The 23889-nt window shown below is 34.1% G+C and overlaps 2 protein-coding genes across 4 annotated transcripts in view; one reads left to right on the forward strand and one right to left on the reverse strand.

Annotated features, from left to right (window-relative positions):
* LOC125675361 (reticulocyte-binding protein homolog 2a-like) overlaps positions 1–3802 on the reverse strand; it is a 150442-nt gene extending 146640 nt beyond the window's left edge. The window contains exons 1-4 of one of the 2 annotated variants that reach the window (XM_056160538.1): positions 3696–3802; positions 3319–3412; positions 2461–2527; positions 1477–1678 (exon numbers count right to left, since the gene is read on the reverse strand). The gene's annotated coding sequence lies outside the window, so the exon portion shown is untranslated. The remainder of the gene's footprint in view (positions 1–1476; positions 1679–2460; positions 2528–3318; positions 3413–3695) is intronic. The other variant, XM_056160537.1, reaches the window with a different exon arrangement.
* A 789-nt stretch (positions 3803–4591) lies between these two features.
* LOC125676838 (uncharacterized) overlaps positions 4592–23889 on the forward strand; it is a 68260-nt gene continuing 48962 nt past the window's right edge. Inside the window, exons 1-4 of one of the 2 annotated variants that reach the window (XM_048914680.2) lie at positions 4592–4768; positions 20752–20859; positions 22008–22118; positions 22938–23048. In XM_048914680.2, coding sequence (XP_048770637.2) covers positions 4729–4768; positions 20752–20859; positions 22008–22118; positions 22938–23048 — 370 coding nt within the window. In that variant the 5' untranslated portion in view covers positions 4592–4728. The remainder of the gene's footprint in view (positions 4769–20751; positions 20860–22007; positions 22119–22937; positions 23049–23889) is intronic. The other variant, XM_048914681.2, reaches the window with a different exon arrangement.

The raw sequence follows: 23889 nt of genomic DNA on the forward strand, positions 1-23889 counted from the left end.
GGTCAAAGGTCAAGCACACTGGACATCGAAGTAGCAATATGGTTTCCGGGCTCTAAAGTGTTATCCTTTCCACCTACAGTCACCATATCAAACATATGGACTATTCATGGGATGAAGATGTTCCCTATCGATTTTGGGGTCAAAAGGTCAAAGGTCAAGCGCACTGGACATTGAAGTAGCAATATGGTTTCCGGGCTCTAAAGCGTTATCCTTTCCACCTACAGTCACCATATCATATATATGGACTACTAATGGGATGAAGATGATCCCTATCGATTTTGGGGTCAAAAGGTCAAAGGTCACGCGCACTGGACATTGAAGTAGCAATATGGTTTCCGGGCTCTAAAGCGTTATCCTTTCCACCTACAGTCACCATATCATACATATGGACTACCCATGGGATGAAGATGTTCCCTATCGACTTTGGGTCAAAAGGTCAAAGGTCATGTGCACTGGACATCGAAGTAGCAACACTCAGAAAAGAGGTAGTTTATACCTATTACCAACACCCTTTGGGAGATTGGGGTAAGCGGGGGGTATTCTTAGTGAGCATTGCTCACAGTACCTCTTGTTAAAAATTGTGAAATTCATGGCCCCTGGATCAGGGGTTCTGGTGCTAGGGTGGGGCTCTATAAGTCATATAGTGAAAATGCATTATTTCTTTGAAAATATTCTTCTCTGTTCTTGGGTATTAAGTAGACAAACCAATAGCATGATTATGATGAGCAAGGATTCCTCTTTCAAAATTGTGAAATTTATGGCCCCTGGGTCAGGGGTTCTGGTATTAGGGTGGGGCCGTATTGATCATATAGTGAAAATGCATTTTATTTCTTTGAAAATCTTCTCCTCTGCTGCTGGGTATTAAGTAGACAAACTAATAGTATGATAATGATGATCAAGGATGCTTCTTTCAAAACTGAAATTTATGGGCCCTGGGTCAGGGGTTCTGGTGCAAAGGCGGGGCTGACCACATAGCTATTCAATGTTTCTTCCATCCAAAAGTAAAATTCTTATATTTAAACACAAACCTAATTCAAACATTGGAAGGTTCTTACATGATACTCAGGTGACCTATAAGGCCCCTGGGCCTCTTGTTTTTTTCATATACACTATAGAAAAACTAAGTCATTAAATGTATTTATTTCTGATGTAGCTTACCATCTATATAGATATAAAATGCATTGTAGGTTATACTCACTTGATGAAACTTGTTATAATATTTTTCACCGTGTCCAATTTTCAGTAATGACAAATGCTTATATTTTGAAAAATCTCAATTCACTTGCTGACAATAAACGTTTTGAAAATTTCATCTATTCTATGTTCAAAGTATATATTATTGAAATTTTGACACTTTTTGTTGTATCTGTTATTTGTTAAGATGAAAATTGAAGTAAATAAGATTTAAAACTTTGAAAAAAAAATATTTAGATAATGAATTTTTTGTCACGTGATAGATGTATGGATAAAAGGTACCAAAAGTCTCCGAAATGCAGAATCGCGGCCAAACATCCCGTTCCAACTTTAGCCCAAAGCGTTCTGTTGTCGATGAGAACCGTTCGGTCCCTATCTCAAAGTGTTCTTTTCTCGCTGACAACCGTTCCCTTCAAACCGTTCAGCGTTCGTTCCCCAAATAAAGCCGTTCGTTTCCAAACCGTTTCAATGGTGTAGTAGTACGCTGCAGAATTTGTACAATTTGCATCACCAATACTTACTATAAACTAATTACAAGCCTTGTTTCCATGACAGACAACTGTTTCGTTAATGAGCAAGTGAAAATATCGAACAGAGATCTATCTCTTATAAATCCGACGAAGACTACAAATTACAAGATGGGTAAAGGCGGACCCTTGGATATACAAGAAGTGGGATCAGGTGCCTATGAGGAGATAACCAGATACATCCGCCGAGATATATGTATCTTGATCAAGTAAACAGAGTAATATGTAGTCAAAATCAGTATGTAAAGAACGTCATAGAATTGGTATTAGTCACACCAGACATGAATTGAGCAAATAAAGTGACCTAAAACTTGTAATTGTCACATTTTGTTCATATTATACCAAACAAATTTCAAACAAAAAGGAACATATCATATGAACACTGTATCATCATATCAGGTTTAAGCTTTCCGGTACAGTTCACTGTGTGTTATCCAAATTCTTTCCTATGAAGATAAGTACTGTAAGAATTTTAGACATGTTTAGAAACCTCAGCAATAAATTCGAAGAAGAAATGCTGTGAATGCCGAAATCAGTTTCAATACTTGTTCATTCTATGTAAATCGCTGTAAATCATGGAAAGGAAATGGTGAAATGTTTTATATATTAGAATAATGTACGGATCTTTTAAATGTCTTCTATTGTGTAATCCGTGGTCATACTTATATCATTTTGCAAACAATCACATACAAATAGAATGTAAACATTTCAAATTTCAAAAATACTGTTACAATTCTACCTTTCTGTGTGTCTAGATGATAAACTTCTCGTCTGGGGTTTCGCAGGGTACGTACTGATCCTTCGAACTACAAAATACTAATAACATGTAATCGTGCAACGAACCTTTATATTTCGTGTTATCTATTAAACTTTACACGCCGTGGCTTGACGACACATAATTAGCAACGGTATCAACAAGTGGAGGTAAGTTCCATGTATTGGATTCAATTTTTGATTTTGATGAAATATTCAGTCTACTGAAACGATCTTTTTTGTACATTACCCTCTCACAATTAATGAAATGGATACTATTTAAGATTATAGCAGCGGTTTTATTCGTAGTAGTAGCCATTTTCATGAATATGTTTATTTTAAAACGTCCAGTAAAAACGAAGATAAAGCTATGAGTATGGTGTGTTATGAGCATATTGTAATTAATTGTAATTGTAATTAAATGATTTATGTAGCACCCTATCAACATTAGTTCTCTAAAACGCTTTACAAATGTGAGAGGAAAGATAATATAAAATCGATTTGAACATGCATGTGAATAAAATATTCATAGTGTCAAAATTAATATGCATAATTATTATTATCAATATTATAGCGCGCAATGTAATGATACAATTACCCAAATAACATTGAAAACAACCCTTAGGAATAATTGAATACAAAGCAGGGACATAAGTATAATAACACACTACAGTTCAAATAGCAACTGAAGGTTGTTGGTTTTTTCCTTGTAAAAATGTAACAGCACTTAAGAGCTGTAATGTAAGAGCACTAAGTATGTAACAAAATAATTAATAAATTACAAATTAAAAGCTAATTTAAAAAGATGTTTTGAGATCCGCTTTCAAACTAGACAGTGAAGTACATTGCTTGAGTTCAAAAGGCAGAGAGTTCCAGAGACTCTGTTCCGCCTTATCCAAACGTCGATCCTCATATGTTTCCGTACGTGTCCGAGGTACCTGAAGAAGATGCAGATATTCGGGTCTTAGTGATTATGTGGAATTGTAAACTGTAAAAATAGCCTTTCTGTAAACTGGAGATAGGTTGTTGAGAGTTTTGAAAGTATGAAGAAGGATCTTGTATTGAATTATGTATTCAACTTGAATTCCCTAACCTACTTATAAAAGCATATTCCTGACTATGAAAGCGGGTAATCTGATATAGTTTAAATATATGAAGCATTTTGATGAAAATGCATCTGAATGCATTGTCAAAATTCAAAACAAAAACAAAAATACAAACCAGTGTTTGTCAATGCACTCTCTACTTTTTCACTTAGAAATTGAAATGATATTCTCTTTTCCATCTTCTTTGGATTATAGTTTACAGCTTGAACATGTTTTCATGATAAAAGAAGCAAAACGTACAGATTGGTTCTTAGTTATAATAAATCTTTAAATGCATTGCCTCACACACATGGTCTATCAACTTCACACAAAAAACAGGTAAGTATTTTGCTTTAAAAAAAGAAGAAAATTTTGCATTTAGATGTTTAGATGATATAAGAATTAAATATATAGTTTGTTTTCGCCAATTATGTAGGATCCATGGATATTTAAAGGGACAACATTAATGAGTCATACGCTTGCAAAATTCGTTTCATCATAATTGACCAATTATTTAAGAATCAGTGTATTATGCACATGATAGCGTGATTGAGGAATCATATCGGTATGTTCCCCAAACGTCAACTGAACAAAAACAGCCAGGGGACTCTTTTGCCAATCGTTCTAAATATAACAATATCAAAAGAAGAAAGAGTTCGATTTTACATTAAAGAAGGTTAATCAAAAGGACCAATTCACAAATTGGAAAGCGGTCATCCTTTTACTTGTAAATAAAAGGTTTATATTTATTTTCATCAAATTATAAATGTAATGGTGAAATGTTTACATGTATTTAGATTCGAAAATGACTCCTGAAGTTCAAGGACAGTTTGAATGAGTTTGTGTATTTCATAAAAGTGAAAAACAATATAAACACGAGATATGGCTTTTAAGTAAACGAGCAGTTAATTAACATTTGAGTTGTAGAATCAAAGAGGGATTTAAATATGTTAAAGTCAGCATTGCTATATGTAATCATATTGGATTTGTAAAAAGGTAAATATATTAAACTAGCCTATTCCTTTCAGCTGAAGAGAGATTGTCGAAAGATTTGGATGATGAAAATATATGCCAAGGTTAGATAAGACCTGAATGCCAATAACTCCACTAATGAGAACGAAATCTCAACATTTGCGTCGTATCTCTAGAAGGCCGAAACTGCAACACACATGAATACTGAAAATAAACCGTCGCCACCAAACAAATCAGGTAGGCGTTATGATTGTGATGCGATTGTGAGGTAAAACGTTATTGGAGCCGAAATTGCATACGGAATATGAAAATAAGATAAATGGAAATTTAGTTAGAGTTTCGAATACTCACAGAAAGTGTAAATATTCAACACACAGCTAACTATCCACGTTTAATACACCCCAAGGGTCGATTAAAGACATGATTGGGTTAATGAAAAAAGTAATCCATAGTCAAAATCGTTATGTAAGGAACGGTATAACAAGTCGGTTATTACAAAGGGGTTTTTTTCGGTGTAGAAAAAAGAATTTATAGCAGGTGTAATCAATACATAAGGGGTGCATTTCAAGTATATTTAGTAAACCAAAAGTTGTGAATCTAAGTTGCGTTTGGTTCCCCACCGCATATATATGAATCCTCATATACTCTAATATAGATGTGAATAATCCTCTATCTTGATCAGGTAATGGATTATTTCCTACGCAGCACAATAGGGGGCAAATGGAAATTTCGCCGAAAATACGCAATTGAAAAACATCATTTATCAGGACGGATGGAATATCCTGGAACTTTACTGATATTGGATCAAAATACGATGGACTATGATACATATTCAGGACGATCATATTTTCTATTTAGGTTGATCACGTGTTCGCCGTCACGTGGTTTTAGCAAATATGCCTGTGATATTGGGGTCATCAATAAATTTCGCCATTGCAAGGACATAATATGATTGATATTCAAACTCTAATTCATAAATGTTTAAACAAATGTTGTTCTGAAAACGCTATGGAATTCTACAGATTTCGATTTATAATTGTTGAAATAATATTAAATTAGTGAATTGCATGTTAAAAATTTTGCCGGTCAATTAACTGCACTTTAAGGTAACTCCCTATTCGCATTATTATCTGCTAAAAGTTTGAAATGTTTATTTATTTCAATTTATGAGAGTTACAACTGATAAATTATCAAATAAAATATATAAGTCATAACACTTTTTAAGATGAGAGACATACATGTATAAAATCATTTATCAAATTCCGAAAATTTCACTTTTTCTTCAGCAGCATTATCAAAATTTCACAAAACTGGTTAAAACGATATAATAGTATGCATGATAATTTCATGAAACTCTTTACAGACTTTTCAAAATTTTTGTAAAAATGAAATCAAGAAAATCTAACGCATAATAAACTTGATAAAGGATTCAATGAAAACAAAGTTGTTTCCCTTGGATTCAATATTTTGAAACATATTATTGATTATCTATACATAACATAGACTTTTGAAATATTTTATGTTTAACAAGATTTTTTTTTTTACAATATCCATTGGAATAGACTACAATAAAATGTACGTTTCTATGATGCATAAATCTAAATAAATCGTTGACATCACAGAAGGATGAAACTACATTAATTTGAAATGTTATTTCTAAAAGTTTATCAGGAGAGCAGTACTTTTCAAATAGTTTGATATTTGGTTCACTTTAAAAAAGCCATTGTTGTGCATTGAGGGTATGCGCTTGCAATAAATTTGTAAGACCCACCCATCTGCTCATTTATTGACAAATAAAGCATTAATGTTTTCCTATGGGATACAAGTAAAGTATTTCAGTGAACTTATGAGAAAAACATTGTTCTAAAACTGATAGTCTTAAAGATAACTGCAATCATTTTTCCATTTAAGTGTAAAATAGCTTTTTCATTTAAGAAAACACAGTTGATCCGCCACTTACTGCAAATGAAATACGTTAGACTATCATGATGGCACATTGCGATCAATATGTTGCTTATATCTCAAGGTATCAGATTGTATTAACGATAACAAAAAACTCCGTTTAACGTTAAGTTTATGTATAGTGTTATACTTCCGTGAATTTTAGAAACATAAATAATTTCATTTCATGATATATTGAAGGATTGCGATATTTTGTTGTTTATGTTCGATGCCACAATTCACATCCCTGTATAGATTAGAACGCAACCCCTTACTAGAACCTTAACAGTGTTGCGTAGTCAAACCAGCATACAAAGTAAAGCCAAGCAGTTATTATGAATTATGCCACACAGCATTTCTCTTAACGAAACGTAGTATTTGCAAATGAAAGATAAAGTTAACGAACAGTGATCAATCTCATAACTCCTATAAGCAATAGAAAATAGATAGTTGGGCAAACACGGACCCATGGACACACCAGAGGTGGGATCAGGTGCCTAGAAGGAGTAAGCATCCCCTGTTGACCGGTCACACCCACCGTGAGCCCTACAACTTGATCAGGTCAACGGAATTATCCCCAGTCAAAATCAGTGTGCCAAAAACGGCCTAACAATTACTATGAAACGCGTCAGACAGCATTTGAGCCTATGATAGGTTGTATTGATGACCTAGATCGTTATAACGACCATAGAATTTGCGAAATTCTGACTTCAATCGAGACTGTTGAAACCCCTCTACCATCAACTTGTTTGTCAGTAACTTGCCTCGATTTAAAACTGATTATACGCAAAACAAACTCTTATGTATCGAATCAGTTGAGATATAAACACCATATGCAGGTGATAATGGTATACTGCTACATAAATATGGGAAGTTGACGATGGCGAAGCTGAAATCATCCCGTTTGTCATAGAGTTGAGTTGTCAGTTTGCCGTTAAATAAAATATCTATGATAACGACAACTGTATTTGCAATTTGCTAGTTTTAGACGAGATTATGAAAATCTCTGTCCCATCAACTTATTTTTCATGACCCTACTTCGATTTAGAATTTGATCATACGATGAATATTCTCTTGTGTAGCAAATCAGTACTTTGCCGTTTACGTCTATCTCCAGAAAATTATCCAAATATGAATCCAATGTACACGACTAAAGCCAAACATATCAATTATTAGTTTCTTAAGTGTCAACTCATCGATGAAAATATACGGCATACATTTTTAAAAATTCATATTTGTTTATCTGTGTAAACAATGTAACTTTCAGATGATTTTAATAAAATCATAATTGTATTTCTGGTCAAACAATTATTGAAAGCATGCTTATTGATCTGCAAGTGTTTAAGAATGATAGTATAAACTTAATAGTTAGTAATATGAAGCTTTTTTGTAAGAAAACAATTCATTGCAAATTCCTTATAAATATGTTCATTAGAAAGAAAAGGTAACTCATATTACAATCAACATGAAAAGGAGAGATAGATCATGCTGCAGTCAAGTAAAAAGGGTGGGAAAAAAAGAAACCCACCTCATTATAATTTAATTGGGGGCTGGGAAACGTATTGATTTTGGGGCCAAAGTGGTGTCTTTTATTTCGATTTCACTAGAGTATTTCGAATCAACATACAAATAAAGGTGAATATTGGTAATAGATAGAACGAATACAAACCTATCTTTCGGTCAAATGATGACTGACGTGTTTCATATCGATTGTTGGGCCGTTCTCTACACACTGATTTTGATTACAGATTACTCTGTTTGCCTGGTTGGGATGTGGAGCTTACGGCGGATGTTATTGGTCGACAGGAACTTCTTACCCCTGGGAACTTGATTCCATTTCTGGTATATCCAGGTGTCCGTGTTTGCCTAACTCATAATTTTGTATTCCTTTTACAATTTTTGAGATTGATCACTGTTCTTTATATATACCTTGTCAATCATGGGATATTGTAAGGGATTTGTTTAAACATGTTTAAAAATAGCATTGAATCAAATTGCTTATGGAAGACTAACAAAGGAATGGAACAGGTAGACCATTTAAGTGAAAGGTGAAGATAGCAAACAATCCAATAACTCATATAAGCAATACAACATAGAGAGGTAGGGCAAATATGGATTCCTGAGTCTCCCAGAGGTGGAATCAGGTGTCTAAGAAGAGTAAGTATCCTCTGTCGACCTGTCACACTCGCCGTGAACCCTATATCTTGATCATATAAACGAAGCTATCCGTAATCAAAATCAGTGTGCCAAGAACGGCCGAACAATCGGTATGAAACACGTCAGACAGCATTTGACCCAATGTTAGGTTATATTGGCAAACTAGATCTTTATTATGATCAAACAATTTGCGAACTGCTGACTTTAAACAGGACAGTTGAAACCCCCGCACCATAAACTTGTTAGTCAATATACTGTCCAGATTTTAAAAAATATTATATTCGGAATAAGCTCTTGTGTATCGATTTGGTTTAGAGATATAAACACCATATGTTGGTAGTAATCGAATATTGCTACATAAATATGGGAAGCTGATGATGGGAAATCTGAAATCACACCGTTTATGATAAAGTTGAGTTGTTAGTTTGCCGTTAATATCTATTTTCAATAACATATCTGAGTTAAAAGCAGAAGTATTTTATTAGATGAATTTGACTTCACTTTTTTTGGCACGCTGTGTTTAGCTATAATAGCTCTTCAACTTCATTGTTATTTCGGATTTCAAACATTTCGGTTGAGCATCACTGAAGAGACTGCGCATCTGGTGCATCAAAATTGGTACCGTATAAGTTTTACAATATGAATGAAAATAATTAATTGTTAATATATAAAACGTCGTCGATAAATATAATTGTCGCATTGAAAGCCACGGCAAAATAATTTCCTTCTGATATAGAAGTTTTTTAATAAATCCTGTTTCATAAGAATATTTAACTTTGCAAAACTAAGACATTTTTACTGCCTTCAAAGGAGCACAGTTCGTATCCAAGAGAATTCCAAATGACTATTGGAATACCTATTCAACAAAGACTACGAAGATATTGTCAATGAGGAGCTCTGGCATAGTTTTTTTTTAATTCAACTGCAGAGTACTCGTGCGTGGAGTCCGAGTAGATTTTTTGTGGACTGATCACTTGAGAGGAATGTTTCCGTTTTTCATTTGTGTTGAAGAAGCCTAGTTTTAATTTATCGTGAGGATTGGCCGTGTGAAATGCTGAAAAGTCCTATATTTTGATGTTGATTTGAGAGTTTCATTGAATGCGGTTAATTGGTCGGGTGATTATCAAGCAATCCTCTCATCGTAAGCTTTCAGCAAAACTTATCCACGTTATGTTACAATCATACATCTTTTAAAACATAATCGTGAAATGCTTCCTTATCAAATTGCATGTATGTATAAAAAAAAGTTTTCTGTGACCAACTGTTAATTCTGTGTGTTAAGCTTTTGATAGGAAAGTCGGCTTGTAGAAATGATATGGCTTATAGTGAGATGTTACATAACGTCTGTAATTTATACAAAGGTGGTACAGATGTCTTAGTTTTGCAAAGTTAAATATTATTATGTAGCTTTCATATTTGTAATCTCAGATTGTATTACCCTAGTTCTTTAGAATATACCTATGCCATTGTGGATAAAGAATTTCTTTAAAAAGTCCTTAAAAAATGCAATAAATCTCCAAAAAGAGTAAGGGTCAAATGCGTTACATCTGCTTGTCCTTATACTGTGTCTTACATTATATACATAGATCAGATATTGCTGTATTATTTTCTGATGTTCAAACCATTGCTTATAACCAAATGTACCGGGAAATTGATTTTTGAAAACAAAAAGCTTTGTTACACAGATGTTAAATAAATTAAAGTCAATACATTATAGATTGGATTGCTATACTTTGTGATTTGATATTTGCTCTATCCAACGAGTAGAAATGATGATTATTTTTTTTTTTTGGTGAGGCTTACCAAGCGATTAAATCACCACTGCATCTCTTTTGGTTTACCTTTCTGTGACTTACACGTTATGTCAGCAAGTGCAAAGTTATTCTCTCGCGATTTGTGTACATATTTTTGGTACCCTTTAAAAATAATTAGACCTAATTACAGTGTCGCTTCGTTTTTCTAATCATTTTTCCGATGAGCTATTGTTTGATAAAAAAAACCTATAAAGATATCAATATTTTGTTTATACATTAAATTTCATAAATGTTGTTGAAAGGATTTTTTAAAAATCTGTTATTTTTTTTTTTTTTTTTTTTTTTTATTCTTGATCCTATGATAAACACGAAAACAAACTAGTGAATATTGAAGAGGAATGATCTCAAAAGTAATCCGGACCGGCATTGTTATATAAAATGGGAATTTGATAGAACTATATCAAACTAGCAATATGCACCACGAATGAATTAAAACGCGTTATTTCTAATTCAGACATTTCCCCAATCTTAGGTTTGAAATCAGATTGTGCTGCTGCAGCAAATTTAAAACATCATTGAGAGTATTTGCAAAAATGTAGCTCTTTGGGAGCTTTTACCATAAACCAAAGAGTTCGGGATCAACCCTTATAATACCCTTTTTTCACTTCAGATGCAGATTCAGTAAATGATTCAAGAGTGTCTTGAAACGAGAGTATCAAGATAAAATGTTAATAATTTTCATGTTAAGTTTTGAGTCGGCTCTTTGACAATGCAGAGATATACGTCCCACAATCATGTACACGAAAAGTTGCCCTGTTAATTGAATGCTTCTATAAGAAACAGCTACAGTTCTGCAGCTACAATGAGAAGTCTTCACAAAGACGTATTTGTGTCCAGCAACTATGTTCATATCAAAATGTCTGTTGCAAAAACTGAAGTGTTAGGTATATATCTTTTACCTTCCCCTCCTTTTGGTATTTTCTAGCGTCATACTCTACACGGTGTGTTACATGGTTTTTATTTCTTCTATTTTTAGTGTTATATAGAAAATGTGTTTGATGCTTACCTCGGGTGAGATGCATGAACATTTTTTTTATGTTTTACTGATCACGGGCTTTCATGTTTTCATACCGAAGCTTGTGGTATACATGTGGTATAAATTGCTTTTAGTGGCTATGTCTCAAAGTAGGATGATTAGTAAATTTTGCAGTGCATCGAAAAGTGACACAAGGTGCAATTACATGAGTAAATATACCTAGTAAACACTTGGAATGTTCAATTAAAAATATCTTTGGAAGACTGATAACATATCTAATCAATTATATGAAGAACATTGCGTGAAAATATGGATATTACATGCAATTGATTGCTATTCAAAAATGTTATCATTTGATCACATCCATCTCCATTTCAGATGTCCTTCTACTGATAACAAGAACGGCACTAAATGATGTATTGATTGCACGTTATTCAATGTTTCAATTTTGCTAATTTGTTGTCCTTACTCAGCCAGTCCCAGGAACGTTTTAATTTAAAGGGACTCCTGAATTGCCTTGTGTTGCTTTTGTTGAGTATACACTCGGGGAAATAAATCATCATGTTATGTTCATTCGCCATAACATACCTCTTATAGAAATGACCAATTGGTTGTAATTTGAGAAAATGGTAACACGGTAACAAGGTATCAACAAGAATACATACAAAACAAATAAAAGACGTACATACATCCACAGAGAGAGAGAGAGAGAGAGAGAGAGAGAGAGAGAGAGAGATGCTATCTTCATTTTTTCACTTAAAAGATCAATAGCTTACCGACGTTGTCTATAATTTAGTTTTCATTTAACTTCAATATCGCAGTTAACCTGCTCATTTTTCTGGTGTAAGCCCGTACCATTTTTCGTAACCATGTGAGTTCTTAAAGTATATGCTTGATTTGTTCCTTGTATGAATGTTCATATTGACCTATTTCATTACTTTAGTAAACATGCATTAGAGGAAACCTATTCACCAAGATGTTGCTACGACAGAAGCAAGTGCTCAATGTTCATATTTAGAAGTCGATTTGCACGACAGTTTATTGAATTTATTCCCTCAATGTTTCTTAAGGTGGAAAGACACACTTCGTGATATTTTTTATCTGTACCAGTTACTAATACATTCATACTGCATATTGTCTAAACAATATGACATCTTACAATTTTGCATTACGCTCACTTTGAAGGGATTCGGTGTCCAAAAACTGAACATCTTATATATCTTGAAAACGATAAACATTTTCTTAAACGTTGTAGAACAAATGTTATAGATAATGGCATGACCTATTCCACAATGTCGACTTTTGGGGGTCAGTCCCTTAAATAAAGGGTCGAGAAAGGTCTAAAGTAGTTTCTAAATATCTCAAATGCTAAATAAAATGTTGAGCATTATTGAAGCGAACTTGTTTGTTGTGATGATTTTGAACTGCTGTTTCAGCTAACATATAATCGATTACGTACATATACTAGCGGAAAAAAGAAACTGTGCATTATAGAATTTAGTATACATTTTTTATGTATATTGTTTATATCTATAAAATTTAAACAATTGATAACGGTGATGTTTTTTAACAACATCGGAGAGTACCCGATTCAGATGCACTGACTTTTTCATGGTTAGTGAACACAAGTCATGTTGTTTATTGAAGTGTTCGTACGCACGAGTTTTACTGACCAATACTGTTTGGAGTAAGAAGTGAAAAAGGTTCGTTTGGACACTATTCGTTAAGGAAAGCACTTTAGTTTTGACAAAATATACCCTTCTGTCACGCCACGACTCAGCGAAAACCAAAGTAATCGTCCTGTTGGAATGCTTCATGCTAGAATGTCACAAAGTATTGTAGCAAGACATTTTGGAGTTCACCGGAACACCATTCAGTCATTGTATAGACCTTTCCAACAACCTGGTAACACTTGGGATCGACCGTTCTGTGCGTCCTCGTGTGACGTCGCGTCGACAGAACAACCACATTAGACTTGTGCACATCAGAAATCGTTTCCAGACAGCAAGTTTGACTGCTCGTAACATTCCTGGACTTCGACCAATTAGTCCAAGAACTATGCGTAATCGTCTGGGCGAGTACGATATTAGACCAAGACGTCCAGCGGTGCGCCCAATACTGCTTCAATGTCATCGTATCGCTAGACTAGCATGGTGCAGACGACATCTGCGATTCAGAATACAGGACTGGACAATATTCTGTTCACTGATGAATCCAGAATTCATTTGGATAGCAATGACGGTCGTTGTAGAGTTTATCGTCACGTTGGGGAGCGGTACCAGAACGTTTGTGTTGTGCAACGTTGACAATTTGGTGGAGGTAGCGTTATGGTGTGGGGTGGAATAACATCACTTGGAAGGACCCCTCTACAAATTTTCAATGGAAATATCACCGACGTACGCTATCGAGGTCTATGCCGTTTACCAAATCAGCCAATGACATTAGCTGACTTAGGCCAGGCTTTAACCAACATCTGGCACAACATCCATCAAGCATTTCTGAACACTTTAGTGGTACCAATAATGCGCCGTTACCAAGCATGCGTGTTTGCAAATGTGGTCACACGCGTTATTAACTTTGTTAATTCAAGTTCGAATACCAATGTATTTCGAGCGTGCTGAAATTGATCTTATTCGACGTTAACATTAATGGATTATGAAATTTACAAATTACAAAAAATAAAATGTGTTCATTGTTATTTTTCATTATTTTTTCATATATTAAATAACACACAGTTTATTTTTCCGCTAGTATATATGTAAGGGATTTTCAAGGAAATGCTGTTCGAAATTTTAAGTTTTCTATCTCTTAAACGAAAAATATTTGGCACGAACTGGTCAAAATGTCACTTTAAACAACATGTCATTTTGGTCTTGCATTCACTATCAAGCACTTTGGGGGATGGTCCCTACAACTGGATACCCTATCTCTCTTGAAAAATAGATACATTTTGTTAAAGAGATACTAAAGTTCATTTTGGTGAAACATTGTACATATATCCCCCAAAACCACCTTACTTCTTTCAAATAAGATTAAAACGATATATGATTGCTATTTTTCAACTTAGAAATGACTGTGTTTGTCAAAAGTTACACTAAGAGCCAACTTGCATAGCAGATTGAATTTTGTCCAGGAAGCAAAAGTTCAGAGAACATAATTTGAAAATTATAATCGTTTCGAATTTGGAAATAAATGCTTTTCATTCATTTTACAGAAAATAACTCGTATGAGTGATTTGGACTCATTTTGATTTTTTTCAATATCTTTCGAAGAAAATGACCTTTGCTATCCCTTTAAACGTTATGGAACAAATATTATGGATCATGAGAAGACCAATTCGATAATATCAAGTTTTGGGGGCCAGTGCCTTCAATTATTGAAGGGGCGGAGAGGGGTCAAAGGTATTTTCTAAATATCTCAAAAACTATAACACAAGTTGTTGATAACTAGAAGATATATTCACGCATATCAAGTTGAAGAGACCAGTCCTTTATATAAGTGGCTTAAATGGGTCAAAAGTAGTTTCTAAATATCTCGAAAACTAGAAAGGAATTTTGACCACATCATTTCAAAATCAAACAGAAGACCAATTTCGATGCTTGGAACGAGATCATGGCCATTTAAGGTATTTCGTGTGCAACTTTACAGTGATTCTATGATTTATTATTGTTGAAGTATTCCGTTTCCAAACATTTGTTTTCTCGTTTATTATTCTTTCTACCAATATTTGTGCACACGATTTCTCGGACACACGTCGGTCCTTTTTCATCACATTTAAAGGAATGATAATTAGTTATTTGAAATTGATATATATATTGTTTTATTTTGATTTCCTCAATTATAACCAAAGATAAATAAAAGACGAATGCTGTCTGACATGTTTCATACACATTGTTAGGCCGTTCTTGGCACACTGATTGTCACTGGATGACTCCGTTTACCTGATCAGGATATAGGGCTCACGGCGGGTGTGACCGGTCGACAGGGGATGCTTATTCCTCCTAGGCACCTGGTCCCACCTTTGGTGTGTCCAGGGTCCGTGTTTGCCCAACTATCTATTTTGTATTGCTTAGAGGAGTTATGAGATTGATCACTGTTCGTTATCTTCGCCCTTCATGTTGACGTTTTCCCGATTTTTAGAAGGTTACATTGTCCACTAGTGATCTCGGAAAGTATTTAGAACATCAAGTTGAAACTTGCAGCAATTGTTGGGTTGAGTTTGGAGATGTGCTAAATTGCATTCAAACTTTTAATGCAAAAATCGTTAGAGCTAGGTAGGGTATATAATGACAAGATCTATTCGGTGATACTAAGTTTTATGGACCAGTCCCTTAGGAAAAGTGGAGATAACGAACAGTGATCAGGACTGAGAAGAGTCAAAGGCATTTCTAAATAACTTAAATGCTAAAACTTATTTGTTAAGCATTATTGAAGCAAAGATGTTTGTTGTAAGGTATAGCAACTCCTGATGTTAGCAAAATTATCACTGGTTACGTAATAGGGAATCTACGAACCTTTTCTTAAATGATACCAAAAAAATATCAAGAAATATAAAACATAAACTCGTGATATTCTGAATCTTACAAAGATGCATTCTTCACCATTTGTCTTGCGTTTACTTGTAAAGAATTCAAGGAATGGCCCATATAACTAAATATCCTATACATTTTGTTAAGAGTTTGGTTTAGATAATGGTAAAAAATCTTCAACGATATCAAGTTCAAGGGTCCAGTCCCTCGAATAAAGGACCAAAAGGGGCCAAAGATATTTTCTAAATATCCCAAAAACTAATCAGAATGTGTTACATGCACGTCTTTAAGTATGGGTACACGTAAAAATCAGGCAGAGAGTGATAGGTAGACTGTCAGGGATTGAGCCGATGCTATATATATATAGCAATATTCTGTATAGGAACTTCTTCGGTGATATTATTTCTTTCATATGACGCATTTTCACAGAAGTGTGTTACGTAAAATAGAACACCCATGTCCTGATCAAAATTTACTCATAAAAATGTTATATATTCTTAGAGGATTTCAAACATTTCGGTTGAGCATCACTGAAGGGATATCATTTGTCGAAATGCGAACCTGGTGCATCAAAATTGGTACCGTATAAGTTTTACATTAAATGACAATACTATAACTTTAAAACTTTCTCTCATGACAGGTGAAGATAACGAACAGTGATCAATCTCATAACTCCTACAAGCAATACAAAATAAATAGTCGGGCAAACACGGACCCCTGGACGCACCAGAGGTGGGATCTGGAGTCGTATGCATACACATTCTTAAGTTCTTAATCATATACTCAAGTATGAATTTCCTGCTTAGCAGGTTGAGATTTTACTTAGCATATTGCTTAGCAGATTGCATAAAACTTCTTAACTCTTAAGTATATGCTTAGTATATGTTTAAAGTTATGCATGGTCTTTACTTGCTTAAGCATATTGCTTAGCAAGAACAAAATGGCTGACAGAAAACAGAGAACATTCAAACCACGAATTAATCCCTTAGAATCAATGACAGCAGCAGAACTGCAGCATAGATTTAAATTTGACCAGGAAGGAATTGAATTTATAACAGATTTAATTCAAAATGACATTATGCCTTTGACCAACAGAAATCACAGTGTACCTGCAATTGTGCAAGTCCCATGTCAATCCATGCCCATGGGAATTCCAACAGACTGTTGGAATAACTGATCACCAAAGACCACGAAGATATTGTCAATGAGAAACACTAGCATTTATTTTATTTCAACATCAGAGTACTTGTGCGTGGAATCAGAATGCTGTTTAACAAAGAAAGTTTTCGAATGACTGATCACTAGATATGAATATTTCCGTTTTCTATTTTTGATGACGAAGCAACTGCCTATGGAGTTAAAAAGTCTAGTCTTTCATTTACCGTGAGGAATGGTCGTGTATAGTGTTGAAAAGGCATAGGTTTTAATGCTATTGATTTGGGAAAAGTTCTGCGATTTCAAGTTTTCTAAAAGTTCTTTAGAATGTTTTAGAATCCACATTTGATTAACACCACTTCTGGCATATGTAATCACACAGTAAGTTTGACGTTTCTCCTTCACAGATGTTAATATTTTCGTGAGGAGAAAATAAAGGGGCTTGATAGATCACTTACTGGATCCAGCAATTTATCTTTGTTCGTAAGGGTTTTTATGTAGTTTAGGAATCAACTGTCCAGCATAGGTACGATAACTCATATTGATTCGACCCATTGATTGGGATATTAAATGTGTTTAAAACTGAAGCATTGTTTATATAAAGTGAAGAAGAAGGCTACTCTTTTCTAATTTATGTTATCACAGAAATTTCTACTGTCACAGTGAGTATTTGTTATGTGTTACCATGGTAACCGTTGCTGTAGTTAACTAAAGGTTTTTTTAATCGAAAAACATCCATACTTTAAGACATTTTTTTCTCGAAACAGCAAACACTTTCAATAAAGTTTTTTTTAATTAGGCTGATAAAGGACATGCTAGTGAATAATTTCTAATCAATATTTGTTTTATAAAGTTTTGAGTGTGCTATAAAATATATGAAAATTGTGAAAAATGACGGGAAAATTATATATTATCATGTTTTTATGTTTTCTTTTACATGCAAACTATTCAACAAGTACACTTTTCTGTCATTTTCTAGTAATTATCATATTTAATCATATCTAACATGACCTTCTTTGTGTTTACATCCCATAATGATATGTCTATAGACGTAGATGCGAGAAACGAGTCAAAGGTATTTTCTAAATATCTGATAAACCAAAACAATTTGTGAAGCGTTATTGAACCAAAGTTTTTTATTTCCTACAGAAGCATATTGTTACTAGGATATATTAATTTTGCTGTCAAATGATATTATTTTTTATTTGTTGTACATAGGAGATATTAAGACGTAAGAATGAGATACTAAGTCGTAGGTACGAGGTACTAAGTCGATACTACGAGATAATGTATCGTACGTACCAGATACCAAATTGTACGAACGACATGATAAGTCATAATATACGAGATAATAAGTCGTATGAATAACGTATATTGAATCTTACGTACTACGTTTCTATTTCGAGATACTAAGAAATCATAAGGAGATAATATGTCATACAAATGGCATAATAAGTAGTACGTACGAGTACCAACTAATATGTCGAATTAATAAGATATTCAGGCAAACGAAGAACACAACAAGTCCTAATAACGAGAAATGAAGTCGTAATAACGAGATACTAAGTCATACGAACGGGATATCTTGAAAAACAAATACCAAGAAAAAGGTCCACGGTCTCATGGAGTGTCTGAATAGCCCAAATGGTGTTGCAATTAATAACTTTTATCTTGCCTAAGTTATGAAATATTGATTAACTGTTTAGCTCAGCGATAAACAATATCTCTTGCGTTTTTATCGCTCTATATTTAAGAATCCTGGTGCTCATTCCTATGATGTATATTCGTTCTTCACTAATTGCATTATCCCTGTCAAGATCTTATCTCAACAGAAATCCGACGGAAGACCCATCCGTTGCTCTCAACCAGATCGTGTCTAGCTATCATTATTTTTCTTACACGGCAAAGGATTTTCATGAAATTTTCAGGGATGGTGGATTAGAGTAAATTTCATTTGACTTGTTGACCCAACTTCCGATCCAAGACATCGCCGATTTTCGATATTTGAGAGGGTCTTGATGTCCTGAATTTTTCTTCGAAACCTTTCACGATAGGAGGCTAAAATGTTCAAGATTGTAGAGATGTATCTATGCACATGTTAAGAATTTCATGAATGTTTCTCAAACTGCGTCGACGCTTGCATGGGTGCGAAAATTGAGCTAAAAAAACACCTGATTTTTCAGCACGTCTAAATTATATCTTTTTATTCTTAAATATTTGTTAAAAGAAAAATTGTACAGCTTAGCGAGATGTCCCAAGCGATATCAAAGAAGGCCCGCTGAACTAATGGCTAGCCTGAACAGTTGATTTTGTGCCGCAATCAATAACCTTTTACTCGAGAAATTTTTGACAAGACATTCAGTTTCGCCAGCTCTAGCTACATGTAACGATATCAAGATATAGGTCCGAGGCCTCGTGGGTCGTCAGAACAGTTGGATTAGTGTCACAATCAAAAACTTTTTTCATGAAAAACTTCTGATAAGACGTATAGAACAAAAGTTCAATTTTGCAAGATCTTTCGAGCGATATTAGGAAAACGACGCGTGGGCCTCATACTCGCCTGAACAATTGAATTTATATTGCAATCAATATTTTTTTCATGAGGAACTTTGTATGTACCACATAGAATATCTTCGAAGATCATGATTTTGTATCCACCTACGGACGTGGTTTCGTTGTTGAAAAGGTTCAAAGATTTAAAGATGACTCGTGACAAGCTTCTCGACAAAGCTTCCCTGAGAGGGATAATTGTAGCGGACAGTTTATAAGCAATATTTACTGCTTCGCTAGTAAGCTACAATATGGATACTCTAGTTATGTAATCACGCACCTTAAGCAACAGCGAGCGTGTTTCGATCACTACACGATCAGTTTGTAAAGAGTTTGGTCTTAATAATCATAGAATAAATGTTTTAATGATGCATAGCTCATCATAATACATTACTTAAGAAAGCCTATTAGTATTAAGTAAAAAAATATTTTACATTTCAAAACATCGTAATTACTAGATAATTATCTCGTAATTATGTGAACTTATTTCATATTTACGAGAAATTATCTAAGGATTATGAGATAATTATCTCAAAATTACGAGAAATTATCCCATTATTAGAGATAACTATCTCGAAATTACGAGGGGAAAATCGTGATTAAGAGATAATTATTGATTAAAATTATTTTTAAGGAATGAGAAATTATTAATTTTTTTACATGATACTAACAGGCTTCCTTAATTACAACTATATGCGGTTGCTCATTATTTCCAGCTATGTTATTGTCAAGAAGTACGGTTCTTTTTATTCAAATCAAGAAAAGGAGTCATCGCCCGTAACACATGGGAAAACAACTAAACAAAGAAAACAGAAACCCTTACTTGACAAGGCAGCAAACAAATATGACAAAGTATCAATTCAGGGTGACAGAAAGCTGACTTAAAATCTTTCTGCATTGTCACCTTAGGCTGAGTAAATGAAATTGATCATAAAATGTGACAGTAGACGTAATTCTTTAATATACCCATTGCAACGATGTGCTAACATAAATGGCTAAGATAACGAAAAGTTATCGATCTCATAACTCCTATAAAGAATAAAAAACTAGAGAGTGGGACAACCACGGAGTACTCGATATACATTTCTTTTTATTCAGGTCGGGAAAAGAAGTCATTGCCCGTAACACAGGGGAAAACAACTGGACAAAGAAAAAAGAAATCTTTAGTTAGTCCAGTGAAAAAAGATAACAAAGGATTAATTCAGGGTAACAAAACATATTGGTCTGGATCTGATTAGAGTCTTTACAAAAGTTCACCTGTAAGCGTTCTGCATTGTCAACTAAGATCTAGTAAATGCAACTGATTATAATATGTGGTCAAAGACGCAATTCTTTATTCGACTCTTACATCGATGTACGTTCATGAATGACTAAGATAACGGAAAGTTGTCAATCTCATGACTAATATAAAAAATTAATCCCTGGATATACCAGAGGTGGAATCTGGTGTCCAGAAGTAAACATCTCTTGTCGACCAGTTACATCCATCGTGAATCCTATATTTTGAACAGGTAAAGCTAGTAATCCGTAGTCAAAATCAGTGTATCAAGACCGGTTTAATAATTACACCAAGTCAGACAGTATTTGATCCAATGATAGGTTGTGTTGCCAAACTAGATTATTGTAACGACTATGAAATTTGTGAAATGTTGACTTTAAACCTTTCTAACAACAACTTGTTTGGGAGTAACTTATCTTGGTTTAAAAATTGATCATATGCAGAAGAAGATCTTGCGTATCAAATCTGTTGTGAGAGATATGAACACCATATGCAGGTGATAATGGAATATTCTTACATAAATATTGGACATTGACGAGGGAGAAGTTGAAATCATCCCGTTTGTCATAAGGTTGAAGCTGAAATCATGTTGTTCGTCGATTTTTTTTTTATTGATTTTTTTTTTTTTTTTTTTTTTTTTTTTTTTTTTTTTTTTGCCGTTGATATTTATTTTTAATTCAAAATATCCAAACACAAAGCAGATGTGGAGGACTCTGTGGTGTCTTTTATTTCGATTTCACATGGAGGTATCGAATCGATATGAATGAAATGCTTATAGATAATACATGAAATGCCGTCAATAGATCTAAATGTCGAGAAATTATCTCATTATTACAGAATCACTTTCTGAAACTTAAGAGAAATTTCCTCCTTGATACGAGATGATGAAGTCGAATTCATGATAGGAAACATTGTGATTATGATATGATTATAATTTAATAGTATATCTAAGGAATGTGATTTTATCATTATTTATATTATACTAACATACATTTCTAAGTACACATATCAACGATGCAGTTGCTCATTATTTCCAGCAATGCTATTGTCAAGAAGTACGTTTCTTTTTAATCAGATAAGAAACAGGAGCCATCGCCCGTTATGCATGGGGAAACAACTGGACAAAGAAACAAGGAAGCCTCAGCTGACAGTGCAGTCAACAAAGAGGACAAAAGATCAATTCAGGGTAACAAAAAAGATAAAATAGTCTGGATCTAATTAGAGTCTTTACAAACATATTATTGGTTTGAATCGGATTAGAGTCTTTACAAAAAAATCACCTGTAAGCGTTCTGCATTGTCAACGAAGGCTGAGTAAATGCAATTGATTACAATACATTGTCATCAACGTCATTGTTTATTAGACATCTCACATCGATGTCTACCGTGAATGACTAAGATAACGAAAAGTTATCAATCTCAACTCCTATAAGGCATTATAAATAGATCGTGGGGCAAACAATGAACCCTAAATATACATGTACCAGAGGTGGAATCAGGTATCCAGAAGTAAGCATCCCCTGTCGACCGGTCACACCCATTGTGAATCCTATATTTTAAACAGGTAAAGATAGTAATCCGTAGTCAAAATCATTGTGTCAGGACCGGTTTAACAATTACACTAAATCAGACAGTATTTTACCCAATGACAGGTTTTGTTGGCAAACTAGATTATTGTAACGACTATGGGATTTGCGAAATGTTGACTTTAAACCCCTGTAACATCAACGTGTTTGAGAGTAACTTATCTTGGTTTAAATATTGATCATATGCAGAAAAAGATCTTGCGTATCAAATCTGTTGTGAGAGATATGAACACTATATGTAGGTGATAATTGAATATTCTTACATAAATATTAAAAATTGACGACTAAGAAGTTGAAATCATCCCGTTTGTCATAAAATTGAAGGTGAAATCAGTCATTTATAATTAAAAATATCAACGATGCAGTTGCTCATTATCTCCAGTAATGCTATTGTCAAGAAGTACGTTTCTTTTTAATCAGATAAGGAACAGGAGTCATCGACCGACACGCATGGGGAATCAACTGAACAAAGAAACAAGGAAGCCTCAGCTGACAGTGCTGTCAACAAAGAGGACAAAAGATCAATTCAGGGTAACAAAAAAGATAAAATAGTCTGGAACTAATTAGAGTTTTTACAAACATTCACCTGTAAGCGTTCTGCATTGTCAACGAAGGCTTAGTAAATGCAATTGATTGTAATATGTTGTCATCAACGTCATTGTTTATTAGACATCTCACATCGATGTACTGCCGTGAATGACTAAGATAACGAAAAGTTATCAATCTCAACTCCTATAAGGCATTATAAATAGATCGTGGGACAAACACTGAACCCTAAATATACATGTACCAGAGGTGGAATCAGGTGTCCAGAAGTAAGCATCCCCTGTCGACCGGTCACACCCATTGTGAATCCTATATTTTGAACAGGTAAAGATAGTAATCCGTAGTCAAAATCATTGTGTCAGGACCGGTCTAACAGTTACACTAAATCAAACAATATTTGACCCAATGAGAGGTTTTGTTGGCAAACTAGATTATTGTAACGACTATGGGATTTGCGAAATGCTGACTTTAGGCCCCTGTAATATCAACGTGGTTGAGAGTAACTTATCTTGGTTTAAAAATTGATCATATGCAGAAGAAGCTCTTGCGTACCAAATCTGTTGTGAGAGATATGAACATCATATGCAGGTGAAAATGGAATATTCTTACATATTAAAAATTGACGACGGAGAAGTTGAAATCATCGCGTTTGTCATAAAATTGAAGGTGAAATCATGTCGTTTGTCATAAATTTGAGTTGTTTTTTGCCGTTGATATTTATTTTCAATAAGATATCCAAATACAAAGCAGATGTGGAGGACTCTGTGATGTCTTTCATTTCGAGTTCACATCGATATATTTAATCGATATGATTGAAAATACTTGT

This window comes from Ostrea edulis, chromosome 3 (genome assembly GCF_947568905.1).
Source record: "Ostrea edulis chromosome 3, xbOstEdul1.1, whole genome shotgun sequence".
NCBI lineage: Eukaryota > Metazoa > Mollusca > Bivalvia > Ostreida > Ostreidae > Ostrea > Ostrea edulis.